The sequence below is a fragment of the Scyliorhinus torazame genome, chromosome 21, assembly GCF_047496885.1.
Source record: "Scyliorhinus torazame isolate Kashiwa2021f chromosome 21, sScyTor2.1, whole genome shotgun sequence".
In the NCBI taxonomy this organism is placed as follows: domain Eukaryota; kingdom Metazoa; phylum Chordata; class Chondrichthyes; order Carcharhiniformes; family Scyliorhinidae; genus Scyliorhinus; species Scyliorhinus torazame.
In genome coordinates this window covers 50,092,394-50,106,215 of record NC_092727.1, presented here as the reverse complement: position 1 = coordinate 50,106,215, position 13,822 = coordinate 50,092,394, and the positions used below count along the sequence as shown (strand labels likewise).

The following is a 13,822-nucleotide window of genomic DNA, read 5'->3' as shown; positions in this document are numbered from 1 at the left end:
TGACATGGCGGGGTTTATAAAATTAGAACGGATAAAGTTTGCGCTAAGGGGTTCGGCTCAAGGGTTCACCAGGCGGTGGCAACCGTTCATTGACTACCTCGCAGAACGATAAAGGAAATGGGAAGGTGACAGCAGCAACCCAGGGGGGGGGGGGGGGGGGGGGGGGGAGGGGAGGTCCTCAGGGGCGGTTTTTGTATAGATATTTGTACTTGGTTATGTATATTGGATTGTTTGATTTTATTATCTGGAGAGTTATTATTTTTGTTATGGCAGTTGCCATTTAGTTTATATATTATTTATTTACTTGTTAAAACGGTCACTGTTATTTATATTGTTTTATTGTTGTGAAAAGGGAAAACCTTTGTATTGTTTTGTTTGGCCGAAAAATTTGAATAAAATATATATATATTTTTTTTTTTTAACGTGCAGAGCCAGGAAAGTCCAATAGGACAAAAGTCCAGAAGGCGGGAATAATGAAATGATAAAAGAGTTTTGGTCCCCTTACCTCAGAAAAAGATATTATTACCATAGAGGGAGTGCAACCAAGGTTCACCAGCCTTGTTCCGGAGATGGCGGAACTGTCTTATGAAGAGAGATTAGACAAACTGGGCCTGTGTTCTCCAGAGTTTCAAAGAATGAGAGGTGATCTCATTGAATTCTAAGGGGATCAGGGTTATGGGGAGAAGGCAGGAGAACGGGGATAAGAGAAATATCAGCCGTGGCAGAGCAGACTCAATGGGGTGAGTGGCCTAATTCTGCTCCTATGTCCTATGGTCTTATGGACACACTGATCTGTTGTCACCTCCATCTCATCGTTTGGAGCACGATCATCGTTAGTGTCACTTCCCACAAATAATGTTTGCTCGGGTCATTCAGCCTGATGCTCAAATCCCCTCCATCTTGCAGGAATTACACCTCACTGAACCCTGCTGACGCATCACTGTGCCTCGCTATATTCCTGGGTTAGTCTATTGCATGCTATTACTCATAAGAACATCAATTAGATAACTTAGCACCTCCTTTTCCCTTGTGCAAAATCAGTTTTGGAAAATCTTACCATGTCTAATTCCATGTCTATGTCAGATACCCGGACTATGAGGCGGCACGGTAGCACAGTGGTTAGCATTTTGCTTCACAGCACCAGAGTCCCAGGTTCGATTTCCGGCTTGGGTCACTGTCTGTGCAGAGTCTGCACTTTCTCCCTGTGTCTGTGTGGGTTTCCTCCAGGTGCTCAGGCTTCCTCCCACAAGTCCTGAAAGATGTGCTGTTAGGTAGTTTGGACATTCTGAATTCTCCCTCCGTTTACCTGAACAGGCGCTGGAATGTGGCGACTAGGGGCTCTTCACAGTAACTTCATTGCAGTGTTAACGTGAGCCTACTTGTGACAATATAGATTATTATATTATTCTGACATGTTCTCGCACAGTCCAAAGATGTGCAGGTTAGGTGGATTGGATATGTTAAATTGTCCCTAGGTGGGGTTACAGGGATAGGGCAGGGGATTGGGCCTAGGTTAGGGTGCGCTTTCAGAGGGTCGGTACAGGCTCGATGGGCCAAATGCCTCCTTCTGCACTGTAGGGATTCTATGATAAGATTGCACCCCACCCCCCCACCACACACATGGAATCATGAGAAGCACCTGATGCCCACATCCAAATTTGGCAACATAAAGGGGAAACCAAGCCATATTTTGCCCTCTGTTATGCAGACAACAGGCACACCAACAACTCCTGGACATTCTGTTGGTAAAGGCAAAAATAATTTCTAACCACCATTTCCTACTATCAGGATCATTCCAGCATATTTCCTTCTGCACTGTAAATTCTATGATAATCTATGATATTTCTGGAGTAATTTTAAGATCCTTAAAATACAACATTTTGTTAGGACATGGGACTTCTAGTTCTTTTTCATCTGGAGTGCACTGTCTGATTGCATGGGGAGGGGAGGAGAACAAATGCTTGGAAGATATAGGTAGAAACCAATTACCATAGATTCCTCATTTCCATGGTTGGATGTAAAGTTAGATGATAAAACTTGTTCCCCTATAAATCATATGCAATAATCCAGAAAATGGACCCATTCATCTTGAGTGAAGCAATAAACCACAGCTAAAAACATCCAAGATGACTAAAGCAAATAAAATTTCTCCTTGTCTCCAAGATAACCATATAAATTTATGGACCACATGCCCAACTTTTACCATCCATAATATTTAACTCTAGGGGGGGGTTGGAAATAGAAGACAATAATTTCATCAGATGGTTGGACGTTATTACACAATGAATATTCTACCTGCATTTTTTGGCTGATGGCGCGTCATCCCTTGCACTCGAATCTTGCCTCTGTAGAGATGCCATCCAGCTTCTGGGACATAGAAGTGTCAGGGAGTTAGATAATGTTTTAAAAGTGAGGAATGATGCTGAAACTTTTCTAGAAGTTAAAGACAATTCCTACAGTCTGACTCACAGGTGATCTCCTTGCTGACTCACTGCAAAGTTTTTGAGGCATAAACAAAGACTTCTGTACCAGCTTAGGTGGATCCCTAGTTATTTGTCCGAAAAGGTAAATCTGATTACAAAATACCTATGATTGTAAAGAAAATTGAAATAGCAAAACTGTTTGAAATCTATAGGCAGTTAGAGGCCGGCAGATTATTAAAAACAGAAAAATAAAAAATAAAACAATTTCTATTTCACTATGTCAAGATGATACAGAAATGCAGTGATTTCCTCATCACTACCACCAGGCAGTTCCCTATTGCAAGACCGATAAAAATAAGCAGTTATCATATGACTCGCGCACACCTTACCAAAAACCAGAGTCATGTAGGCAATAGCAGAGAACTGGAAACAGCCACCTGAACTCTCAGCCAAAAATAGTGGAGAGGGAAACAGAAACAAGAGAAAGTAACTCTCAAAGAATAATGGCTAACCTATCAATCTCGGCTCAGTCGAGTCAGAATGTTCCAAGGCCCACTCCAGAAACATGAGCATATAATCAAAGCTGATACTCCAGTGTCATAGTGAGGGGATCGTACACAGTCAGAGGTCACAGTCAGAGGTGCCAGTATTTGAATGAGACGTTAAACTGCCCGCACAGGTAGATGCAAAGAACCTATGCTACAATTTCAAAGAGTTCTTCTGTAACCTGAATAACATTTATCCCTCAAGCAACTTCATTAAAGAGCACACTATCGACTTCCGGTGCGGCAATGGTGTGAGTGGTCGCACATTTGGTGGCTCCCGCTCGTGGTGGAATTGTCGGACCTTTTCCCCGGCTAACGGGTGGATTTGTTGATTAAAAAAGGTGCAGGAGGGTTGTAAGGAGAGTATGTCCCCACCAGTGGATGGATTCGTGGAAGTGGTCTAAAAAGAAAGGAGCATTTGGAGATAGCTAAAGTTGTGCCTGCGACACAGGTGAAGGTGGCAGAGGGTCAGAGATCAGTCCTGCCAAAACGTGAGGATCGTGGGACTGCCAGAGGGTAGCGAGGGAGCAGAAGCCGGCACATATGTGGCTCGAATGTTCGAGAAGCTGCTGGGTATGGGGTTATTTAAACGACCCTTGAAAGTGGACCGGGCGCACAGGGCGCTGATGAGGAAGCCGCAGGGGAACGAGCCACAAGGGCGGTGGTGGTGCGCCTGCATTGGTTCCTGGACAAGGAGCGGATCCTGAGGTGGACCAGGCAGACGAGGCGGTGTACCTGGGGGGGGGGGGGGTGTACACGGCGTGTCTGTGGGTGACCTATAAGGGTCGGGATCTGTACTTCGGGACGCCTGAGGCGATGGAATTTGTCAGGGAAACTGAACTGGCAGGAGATGGAGGACACTGAACTTTGGAGAAGATGCTCTCTTTCTGTTCCTTTGGGTTTGTTTGGGTTATTTTAGTATTGTGTTTGGGGCCATTGCTCCGTGTTTGTTCTTGGTGGGAGATGGTGGGTTGCTCTTTTCTTTGCGTTGGGTGCGTATTGTTACGTTTGCACCTGGATAGTGTTTGAGCAGGGAGAAGGGGGAATCAGTGGAGGGTAGGATGCTAGGCACCATGGGCAGGGGCTAACAGGCTAGCTGGGTGGTCTAGTTCACGGAAGCGCAGTGGGGGGGCGAGTAGGTGGTTAGTGTGTTGATGGAGGTTGGGGTTGTTATTTTGCGGTGGGGGGAGGACGACCTGCTGACAGGGGAAGGGTTTCTAAAATGTGGTATGGGGAGGGGTCGATGACGGTGGGCGCCCAAGGCCGGGCCTGAGGAGATGCAGGACGCGGGCCGGAGGCTGGCCCAGGAGCAGCTATGGTCGATCGGCAGGGGGGGCGGGTGGGGGCCTGGATGGGGGTTTTTGGGGGTGGCAGCGAGTGGGGTTCGAGCGGTTTGGGGATTTATTTACAGCTGGGGGCTTTACGTGCTTGGAAGAGTTGGAGGAGGAGTTTGAGTTGCTCGGAGGGAATGGGTTCCGTTACTTGCAGGTAAGGGACTTTGTGCGGAGGCAGGTATCGACCTTCCCGCACCTGCCGCCCCAGGAGTTACAGGAAAAGGTAATGTCGAAAACGGGAGTAGGGGAAGGGAAGGTATCGGAACGAGCTAATGGATTGGGAGGGAGCTCTTATAGAGCTGGGTTGGGAGTTGGAGGCTGAATTATGGGAGGACACCCTGAGGCGAGTCAATGTGTCCTCATCGTGTGCCTTATACAAATTAAAGTGGTCCACATGGCACATATGACTGTGGCCCAGATGAGCAGGTTTTTGAAAGGGTGGAGGATGGGTGTGGGTGGTGTGTGGGTGGGCCAGCGAATCATGGCCATATGTTTTGGGCATATCAGAAGCTTGGGGATTCTGGCAGGGGTTTGCCGACATCATCTCGAGGCACTGAAGGTAAGGGTGGGTCCGGGTCCAGAGGTGGCGATTTTTTTGTATGTCAGAAGACCCGACAGTCCAGGGGACGAGAGAGGCCGATGTCTGTGCCTTTGCCGCCCTGGTAGCCCGGAGACGGATCTGGTTAGCATGGAGGGACTCGAAACCCATGAAGTCTGGGTGCGTGGGTTAGTGACATGGCTGGGTTTCTCCGGCTTGAGAAGATCAAGTTCGCCCTGAGGGGCTCGATGCTAGGGTTTGTCCGGAGGTGGCAGCCATTTATCGACTACTTTGGGAAAAATTAAACTGTCAGCGGGTGGAAGGGGGGTTAAAAAGGGGAGGCATGGGGAGTTAGGCAAGGTGGGGGAACGTTGGTGGAGAATTGCTGGACAAAGTTGTTGGGGTGTTGTTTATGTAAGCCATGGTGGTTGGGTTTTGTTTTTCTTGGTGTGGTTGCTTATTCTGTTAAAATTTATAAAATAAATGCCTCAGTAAAATATTTTTCAAACAAAAAGTGCAGAACATAGAACAGTACAGGCCCTTCAGCCCACGATGTTGTGCCGACCATTTATCCTAATCTAAGATCAACCTAACCTACACCCCTTCAATTTACTGCTGTCCATGAGACTGGCTAAGAGTCGCTTAAATGTCCCTAATGACTCTGACTCCACCACCTCCGTTGGCAGTGCATTCCACGCACCCACCACTCTGTGTAAAGAACCGACCTCTGACATCTCCCCTATACCTTCCTCCAATCACCTTAAAATTATGTCCCCTCATGATAGCCATTTCCACCCTGGGGAAAAGTCTATGGCTATCCACTCTATCCATGCCTCTCAGTACCTTGTACACCTCACTCAAATCACCTCTCTGCCTTCTTCGCTCCAGTGAGAAAAGTCCTAGCTCCCTCAACCTTTCTTCATAAGACATGCCTTCCAGTCCAGGCAGCATCCTGGTAAATCTGCTCTGTACCCTCTCCAAGGCATTCACATCCTTCTTCTAATGAGGCAACCAGAACTGGACACAATATTCCAAGTGTGGTCTAACTAGAGTTTTATAAAGCTGCAGCAAAACCTTGGGGCTCTTAAACTCAATCCCCCTGTTAATGAAAGCCAACACACCATATGCCTTCTTAACAACCCTATTAACCTGGGTGGCAACTTTGAGGGATCTATGTACGTGGCTCCAAGATCCCTCTGTTCTTCCACACTTCCAAGAATCCTGCCTTTAACCCTGTATTCCTTTGGATTTCGGCGGCAGCGGTGCGCAGGGGCCTTCTGGGAGGTGAGTAGTGAGTTTAAAAGCTCTTACCTTTACAGGAGCAGCCCTTTGGATTTCGGCGGCAGCGGTGTGCAGGGGCCTTCTGGGAGGTGAGTAGTGAGTTTAAAAGCTCTTACCTTTACAGGAGCAGCCCTTTGGATTTCGGCGGCAGCGGTGCGCAGGGTCCTTCTGGGAGGTGAGTAGTGAGTTTAAAAGCTCTTACCTTTACAGGAGCAGCCCTTTGGATTTCGGCGGCAGCGGTGCGCAGGGGCCTTCTGGGAGGTGAGTAGTGAGTTTAAAAGCCTTGCCTGGTCCCGTGTCTGTTCTTCTTTTCTGTTTTATTTGTTTTTATATAAGGCGGGAACCGGAAGTTCGACCTCTGGCAAGTCCCCCCCACCCCCCCCCCTAACCAATAAATTCTGGTGGAGAGGAAACCCGAGACACTACACGTGTAGTGTCTCCCACCCGCCCTCCTCCTCTAACCTAATAATAAGACCCATTGGTGTAAGGTAAGTGCCATATTATATTATTAGCATTGTGCAGGTCAAGGATCGGAGGTGGAGGAGCAGTCTCTGTCAGCGAGAGAACCTGAGAACATCTCAGACACTCAGAAGGTAAGAAGGTAAGTAAGTGATTTTTACTTTTATACCTTTTTTCAAATTGTGTGTGTCGGGGGGAAACTGAAGTGACATCACAGAAAAGCTGTGGCCAGAGTGGCTGGTTGGGATTCTAACCTAAATTTTAAAAAAATTTGAGTCTTTGGGAACTAATTAAACATAATAACTGAATTATAATTTAGAGGATATCTAAGCCAGAGATCGGAGAGTATTATAGTTAGCGATCGCATTTCTATTAGAAATCTAGTGCTAGGAAACAGATAGTTGACAGTAACTTTGCAATTTAAAAAAAAAGTATTAAAAAAAAAAGACAAATTTTAATTTTAATTAATTGACGCAATGTCAGTTAGAGGGGTGCTGTGCTCTGACTGTGAGATGTGGCAGGTCCGGGAGGCTTCCAGCGTCCCGGATGGCTTCATCTGCAGAAAGTGCACCTAACTGCAGCTCCTCACAGACCGCATGGTTCGGTTGGAGCAGCAATTGGATGCACTTAGGAGCATGCAGCTGGCGGAAAGAGGTCGTTGTACATATTGGTACTAACGACATAGGCAGGAAGGGGTATGAGGTCCTGCAGCAGGAGTTCAGGGAGCTAGGCAGAAAGTTAAAAGACAGGACCTCGAGGGTTGTAATCTCGGGATTACTCCCTGTGCCACGTGCCAGTGAGGCTAGAAATAGGAAGATAGAGCAAACACGTGGCTAAACAGCTGGTGTAGGAGGGAGGGTTTCCGTTATCTGGACCACTGGGAGCTCTTCCGGGGCAGGTGTGATCTGTATAAGATGGACGGGTTGCATCTAAACCAGAGAGGCATAAATATCCTGGCCGCGAGGTTTGCTAGTGTCACACGGGAGGGTTTAAACTAGTATGGCAGGGGGGTGGGCACGGGAGCAATAGGTCAGAAGGTGAGAGCATTGAGGGAGAACTAGGGAATAGGGACAGTGTGGCTCTGAGGCAGAGCAGACGGGGAGAAGTTGCTGAACACAGCGGGTCTGGTGGCCTGAAGTGCATATGTTTTAATGCAAGGAGCATTACGGGTAAGGCAGATGAACTTAGAGCTTGGATTACTACTTGGAACTATGATGTTGTTGCCATTACAGAGACCTGGTTGAGGGAAGGGCAGGATTGGCAGCTAAACGTTCCAGGATTTAGATGTTTCAGGCGGGATAGAGGGGGATGTAAAAGGGGAGGCGGAGTTGCGCTACTTGTTCGGGAGAATATCACAGCTATACTGCGAGAGGACACCTCAGAGGGCAGTGAGGCTATATGGGTAGAGATCAGGAATAAGAAGGGTGCAGTCACAATGTTGGGGGTATACTACAGGCCTCCCAACAGCCAGCGGGAGATAGAGGAGCAGATAGGTAGACAGATTTTGGAAAAGAGTAAAAACAACAGGGTTGTGGTGATGGGAGACTTCAACTTCCCCAATATTGACTGGGACTCACTTAGTGCCAGGGGCTTAGACGGGGCGGAGTTTGTAAGGAGCATCCAGGAGGGCTTCTTAAAACAATATGTAAACAGTCCAACTAGGGAAGGGGCGGTACTGGACCTGGTATTGGGGAATGAGCCCGGCCAGGTGGTAGATGTTTCAGTAGGGGAGCATTTCGGTAACAGTGACCACAATTCAGTAAGTTTTAAAGTACTGGTGGACAAGGATAAGAGTGGTCCGAGGATGAATGTGCTAAATTGGGGGAAGGCTAATTATAACAATATTAGGCGGGAACTGAAGAACATAGATTGGGGGCGGATGTTTGAGGGCAAATCAACATCTGACATGTGGGAGGCTTTCAAGTGTCAGTTGAAAGGAATACAGGACAGGCATGTTCCTGTGAGGAAGAAAGATAAATACGGCAATTTTCGGGAACCTTGGATGACGAGTGATATTGTAGGCCTCGTCAAAAAGAAAAAGGAGGCATTTGTCAGGGCTAAAAGGCTGGGAACAGACAAAGCCTGTGTGGCATATAAGGAAAGTAGGAAGGAACTTAAGCAAGGAGTCAGGAGGGCTAGAAGGGGGTCATGAAAAGTCATTGGCAAATAGGGTTAAGGAAAATCCCAAGGCTTTTTACACGTACATAAAAAGCAAGAGGGTAGCCAGGGAAAGGGTTGGCCCACTGAAGGATAGGCAAGGGAATCTATGTGTGGAGCCAGAGGAAATGGGCGAGGTACTAAATGAATACTTTGCATCAGTATTCACCAAAGAGAAGGAATTGGTAGATGTTGAGTCTGGAGAAGGGGGTGTAGATAGCCTGGGTCACATTGTGATCCAAAAAGACGAGGTGTTGGGTGTCTTAAAAAAATATTAAGGTAGATAAGTCCCCAGGGCCTGATGGGATCTACCCCAGAATACTGAAGGAGGCTGGAGAGGAAATTGCTGAGGCCTTGACAGAAATCTTTGGATCCTCGCTGTCTTCAGGGGATGTCCCGGAGGACTGGAGAATAGCCAATGTTGTTCCTCTGTTTAAGAAGGGTAGCAAGGATAATCCCGGGAACTACAGGCCGGTGAGCCTTACTTCAGTGGTAGGGAAATTACTGGAGAGAATTCTTCGAGACAGGATCTACTCCCATTTGGAAGCAAATGGACGTATTAGTGAGAGGCAGCACGGTTTTGTGAAGGGGAGGTCGTGTCTCACTAACTTGATAGAGTTTTTCGAGGAGGTCACTAAGATGATTGATGCAGGTAGGGTAGTAGATGTTGTCTATATGGACTTCAGTAAGGCCTTTGACAAGGTCCCTCATGGTAGACTAGTACAAAAGGTGAAGTCACACGGGATCAGGGGTGAACTGGCAAGGTGGAGACAGAACTGGCTAGGCCATAGAAGGCAGAGGGTAGCAATGGAGGGATGCTTTTCTAATTGGAGGGCTGTGACCAGTGGTGTTCCACAGGGATCAGTGCTGGGACCTTTGCTCTTTGTAGTATATATAAATGATTTGGAGGAAAATGTAACTGGTCTGATTAGTAAGTTTGCAGACGACACAAAGGTTGGTGGAATTGCGGATAGCGATGAGGACTGTCTGAGGATACAGCAGGATTTAGATTGTCTGGAGACTTGGGCGGAGAGATGGCAGATGGAGTTTAATCCGGACAAATGTGAGGTAATGTATTTTGGAAGGGCTAATGCAGGTAGGGAATATACAGTGAATGGTAGAACCCTCAAGAGTATTGAAAGTCAAAGAGATCTAGGAGTACAGGTCCACCGGTCATTGAAAGGGGCAACACAGGTGGAGAAGGTAGTCAAGAAGGCATACGGCATGCTTGCCTTCATTGGCCGGGGCACTGAGTATAAGAATTGGCAAGTCATGTTGCAGCTGTATAGAACCTTAGTTAGGCCACACTTGGAGTATAGTGTTCAATTCTGGTCGCCACACTACCAGAAGGATGTGGAGGCTTTAGAGAGGGTGCAGAAGAGATTTACCAGAATGTTGCCTGGTATGGAAGGCATAAGCTATGAGGAGCGATTGAATAAACCCGGTTTGTTCTCACTGGAACGAAGGAGGTTGAGGGGCGACCTGATAGAGGTATACAAAATTATGAGGGGCATAGACAGAGTGGATAGTCAGAGGCTTTTCCCCAGGGTAGAGGGGTCAATTACTAGGGGGCATAGGTTTAAGGTGAGAGGGGCAAGGTTTAGAGTAGATGTACGAGGCTAGTTTTTTACGCAGAGGGTAGTGGGTGCCTGGAACTCACTACCGGAGGAGGTAGTGGAAGCAGGGACGATAGGGACATTCAAGGGGCATCTTGACAAATATATGAATAGGATGGGAATAGAAGGATACGGACCCAGGAAGTGTAGAAGATTGTAGTTTAGTCGGGCAGTATGGTCGGCACGGGCTTGGAGGGCCGAAGGGCCTGTTCCTGTGCTGTACATTTCTTTGTTCTTTGTTCTTTGTATTCAGCATTCAAATTCGACCTTCCAAAATGAATCACTTCACATTTATCAAGGTTGAACTCCATCTGCCACTTCTCACCCAGCTCTGCATCCTGTCAAAGTCCTGTTGTAACCTGCAACAACCCTCAACACTATCTACAACTCCCCCACCTTCGTGTCATCGGCAAACTTACTAACCCACCCTTCCACTTCCTCATCCAAGTCATTTATAAAAACCACAAAGAGCAGAGGTCCCAGAACAGATCCTTGCGGGACACCACTGGTCACTGACCTCCAGGCGGAATACTTTCCATCCACTGCCACTCGCTGTCTTCTTTCAGCCAGCCAATTCTGCATCCAGACAGCCAAATTTCCCTGTATCCCATGCCCCCTAACTTTCTGAATGAGCCTACCATGGGGAACCTTATCAAATGCCTTACCGAAATCCATATACACCACATCCACTGCCCGACCTTCATCAATGTGTCTCGTCAAATCCTCAAAGAATTCAATGAGGCATGACCTGCCCCTCACAAAGCCATGCTGACTATCTTTAATCAAACTATGTTTTTCTAAATAATCATAAATCCTATCTCTCAGAATCCTTTCCAATATTTTGCTCACCACAGATGTAAGACTGATGGGTCTGTAATTCCCAGGGATTTCCCTATTCCCTTTCTTGAACAGGGGAACAACATTCTCCTCCCTCCAATCATCCCGTACTACTCCAGTGAAGTGAGAGGACGCAAAGATCATCGCCAACGGCGCAGCAATCTCCTCCCTCGCTTCCCGTAGTAACCTTGGGTATATCCTGTCAGGCCAAGGGGACGTATCTATCCTGATGCTTTTCAGAATTTCCAGCACATCCTCCTTCTTAATATCAACTTGTTTGAGTCTATTAATCTGGTTCACACGGTTCTCATGGGCAACAAGGTCACTCTCTCTAGTGAATACTGAAGCAAAGTATTCATTTAGGGCCTCCCCCATCTCCTCAGACTCTAGGCACAAGTTCCCTCCACTATCTCTGATCGGCCCTACTCTCACTCTGATCATCCTTTTATTTCTCACATAAGTGTAGAGCGCCTTGGGGTTTTCCCTAATCATGCCCCCTTCTAGCTCTCCTCAGTCCATTTTTGAGTTCCTTCCTGGCTACCTTGTAACCCTATAGAGCCGAGTCAGACCCTTGCTTCCTCAACCTTACGTAAGCTTCTTTCTTCCTCTTGACTAGAAGCTCCACTTCTCTTGTCATCCAAGGCTCCTTCACTTTACCATTCCTTCCTCCTCTCAGTGGGACAAAACTATTCAGCACTCGCAGCAAGTGCTCCTTAAACAATCCCCACATTACTGTTGTGCATTTCCCCAAGAACAATTGTTACCACTTTATGCTCCTCAGCTCCTGTCTAATAGCAGGTTAATTTCCCCTCCCCCAATTAAATACCTTCCCATACTGTGTGTTCCTATCCTTCTCCATGACTATGGTAAAGGTCAAGGAGTTGTGGCCACTGTCACCGAAATGCTCTCCCACCGAGCCATCTGACACCTGGCTTGGTTCGCTGCCGAGTACCAAGTCCAATATGGCCTCCCCCCTTGTCGGCCTATCGACAATTGAGTCAGGAATCCTTCCTGTACACACCTGACAACATCTGCTCCATCCAAACCATTTGCACTAAGGAAGTTCCAGTCAATATTAGGGAACTTGAAGTCACCCATGACAACAACTCTGTTACTTCTGCACTTTTCCAAGATCTGCTGCCCAATCTGTTCCTCTATCTCTCTGCTGCTATTAGGGGGTCTATAGAAAACTCCCAATAAAGTGAATGCTCCTTTATTGTTTCTGACGTCCACCCATACGGACTCAGTAGACAAACGCTCCTCAATTACCTCCTTTTCTGCAGCTGTGATGCACTCCCTAACAGTGTCACTCCCCCTCCTCTTTTACCTCCCTCCCTATTCTTCTGAAAACATCTAAACCCTGAAACATCTAACAACCATTCCTGCCCCTGTGAAATCCATGTCTCCGTAATGGCCATAACATCGTAGTTCCAAGTACTGATCCATGCTCTAAGTTCATCTCCCTTATTCCTGACACTCCTTGTTTTGAAACAGACACACTTTAACCCATTCCACTGAGTGCTACTTTGCCCTATCAACTGTCTATCCTTCCTCACAGACTTGCTGCATACTATTTCTGCCTGTTCAACAGCTACTATCAATACTGTTTGTGGGACCTTGAGAGCACAAATTTTCCTCAATTAAAGCAGTGGCTACACTTCAAAAGTATTTAATTGGTTGTCATATGCTTTGGGACATCTGGAGAGGCACTGCATTAAGGCAAGTTCTTTTCTTTAACCAGATAGGAGTTTCTGTTACATGGCAGATCTCATCGAGAGCTTTAGGTGGCATCATAAAATACGAGGAAAACAAAGATTTCAGTCACGTGCAAGGACCTCTCCTGTGAATTCCCCTGTTTTCTATTTCTTTTACGGCGTTGTTTTCATTTTTGGTCCATGGATCTTTAATTTATTATTTTTTTGTTTGTTTTTTTGTTCATAAATTTAGGTTACCCAATTATTTTTTCCAATTAAGGGGCAATTTAGCATGGCCAATCCACCTACTCTGCACATTTTTGGGTTGTGGGGGCGAAACCCACGCAGACACGGGGAGAATGTGCAAACTCCACACGGACAGTGACCCAGAGCCGAGATCGAACCTGGGACCTCAGTGCCGTGAGGCACCTGTGCTAACTTCTAGGCCACCATGCTGCCCTCCATGGATCTTTAATGAAGACATACCCTTTAGGTCAAGCAGGGGGAAGTTTGGAAATCAGTTGCAAAATAGTACACTGTGCAATGAAGATATAGATTTTGAACAGAAGAACTCAGACTTTATGGCACTCGAGAGATTGGAGGATATTCGGTTCGACTGGTGATTGGGTCCTACCAGGTGGGGGTTTCAGAGAGCCTAGCAGAAAGCTCCTGGATGCAGAGAGGGACGCTATGTGTTGCTCTCTCTCTCGTTCAAATGTTTCCTGCCTACTGTTTCTAAGTCTGCAGAGATGTCTTGAAACACTGATGAATCTACAGTGAAAACCATTACAGACAGAACGCAAAAATAGTCAACTGGAGGCCCAGACTGAAGAAAGATCTAACTGGACGACGTCCATCTGAAACAGACACCCTTAACCTTTAAGTTCCCAATTCTTTTTTTCCAATTAAGGGGCAATTTAGTGTGGCCAATCCACCTA

The 13,822-nt window shown here is 46.9% G+C and overlaps 1 protein-coding gene across 5 annotated transcripts in view; it reads right to left on the bottom strand.

Annotated features, from left to right (window-relative positions):
- fam118b (family with sequence similarity 118 member B) overlaps positions 1–13,822 on the bottom strand; it is a 72,490-nt gene that overhangs the window by 36,334 nt on the left and 22,334 nt on the right. For all 5 annotated transcript variants that reach the window (XM_072486783.1, XM_072486787.1, XM_072486784.1 and 2 more), the window contains one exon: positions 2,296–2,367. In XM_072486783.1, the coding sequence (XP_072342884.1) occupies positions 2,296–2,360 (65 nt within the window). In that variant the 5' untranslated portion in view covers positions 2,361–2,367. The remainder of the gene's footprint in view (positions 1–2,295; positions 2,368–13,822) is intronic.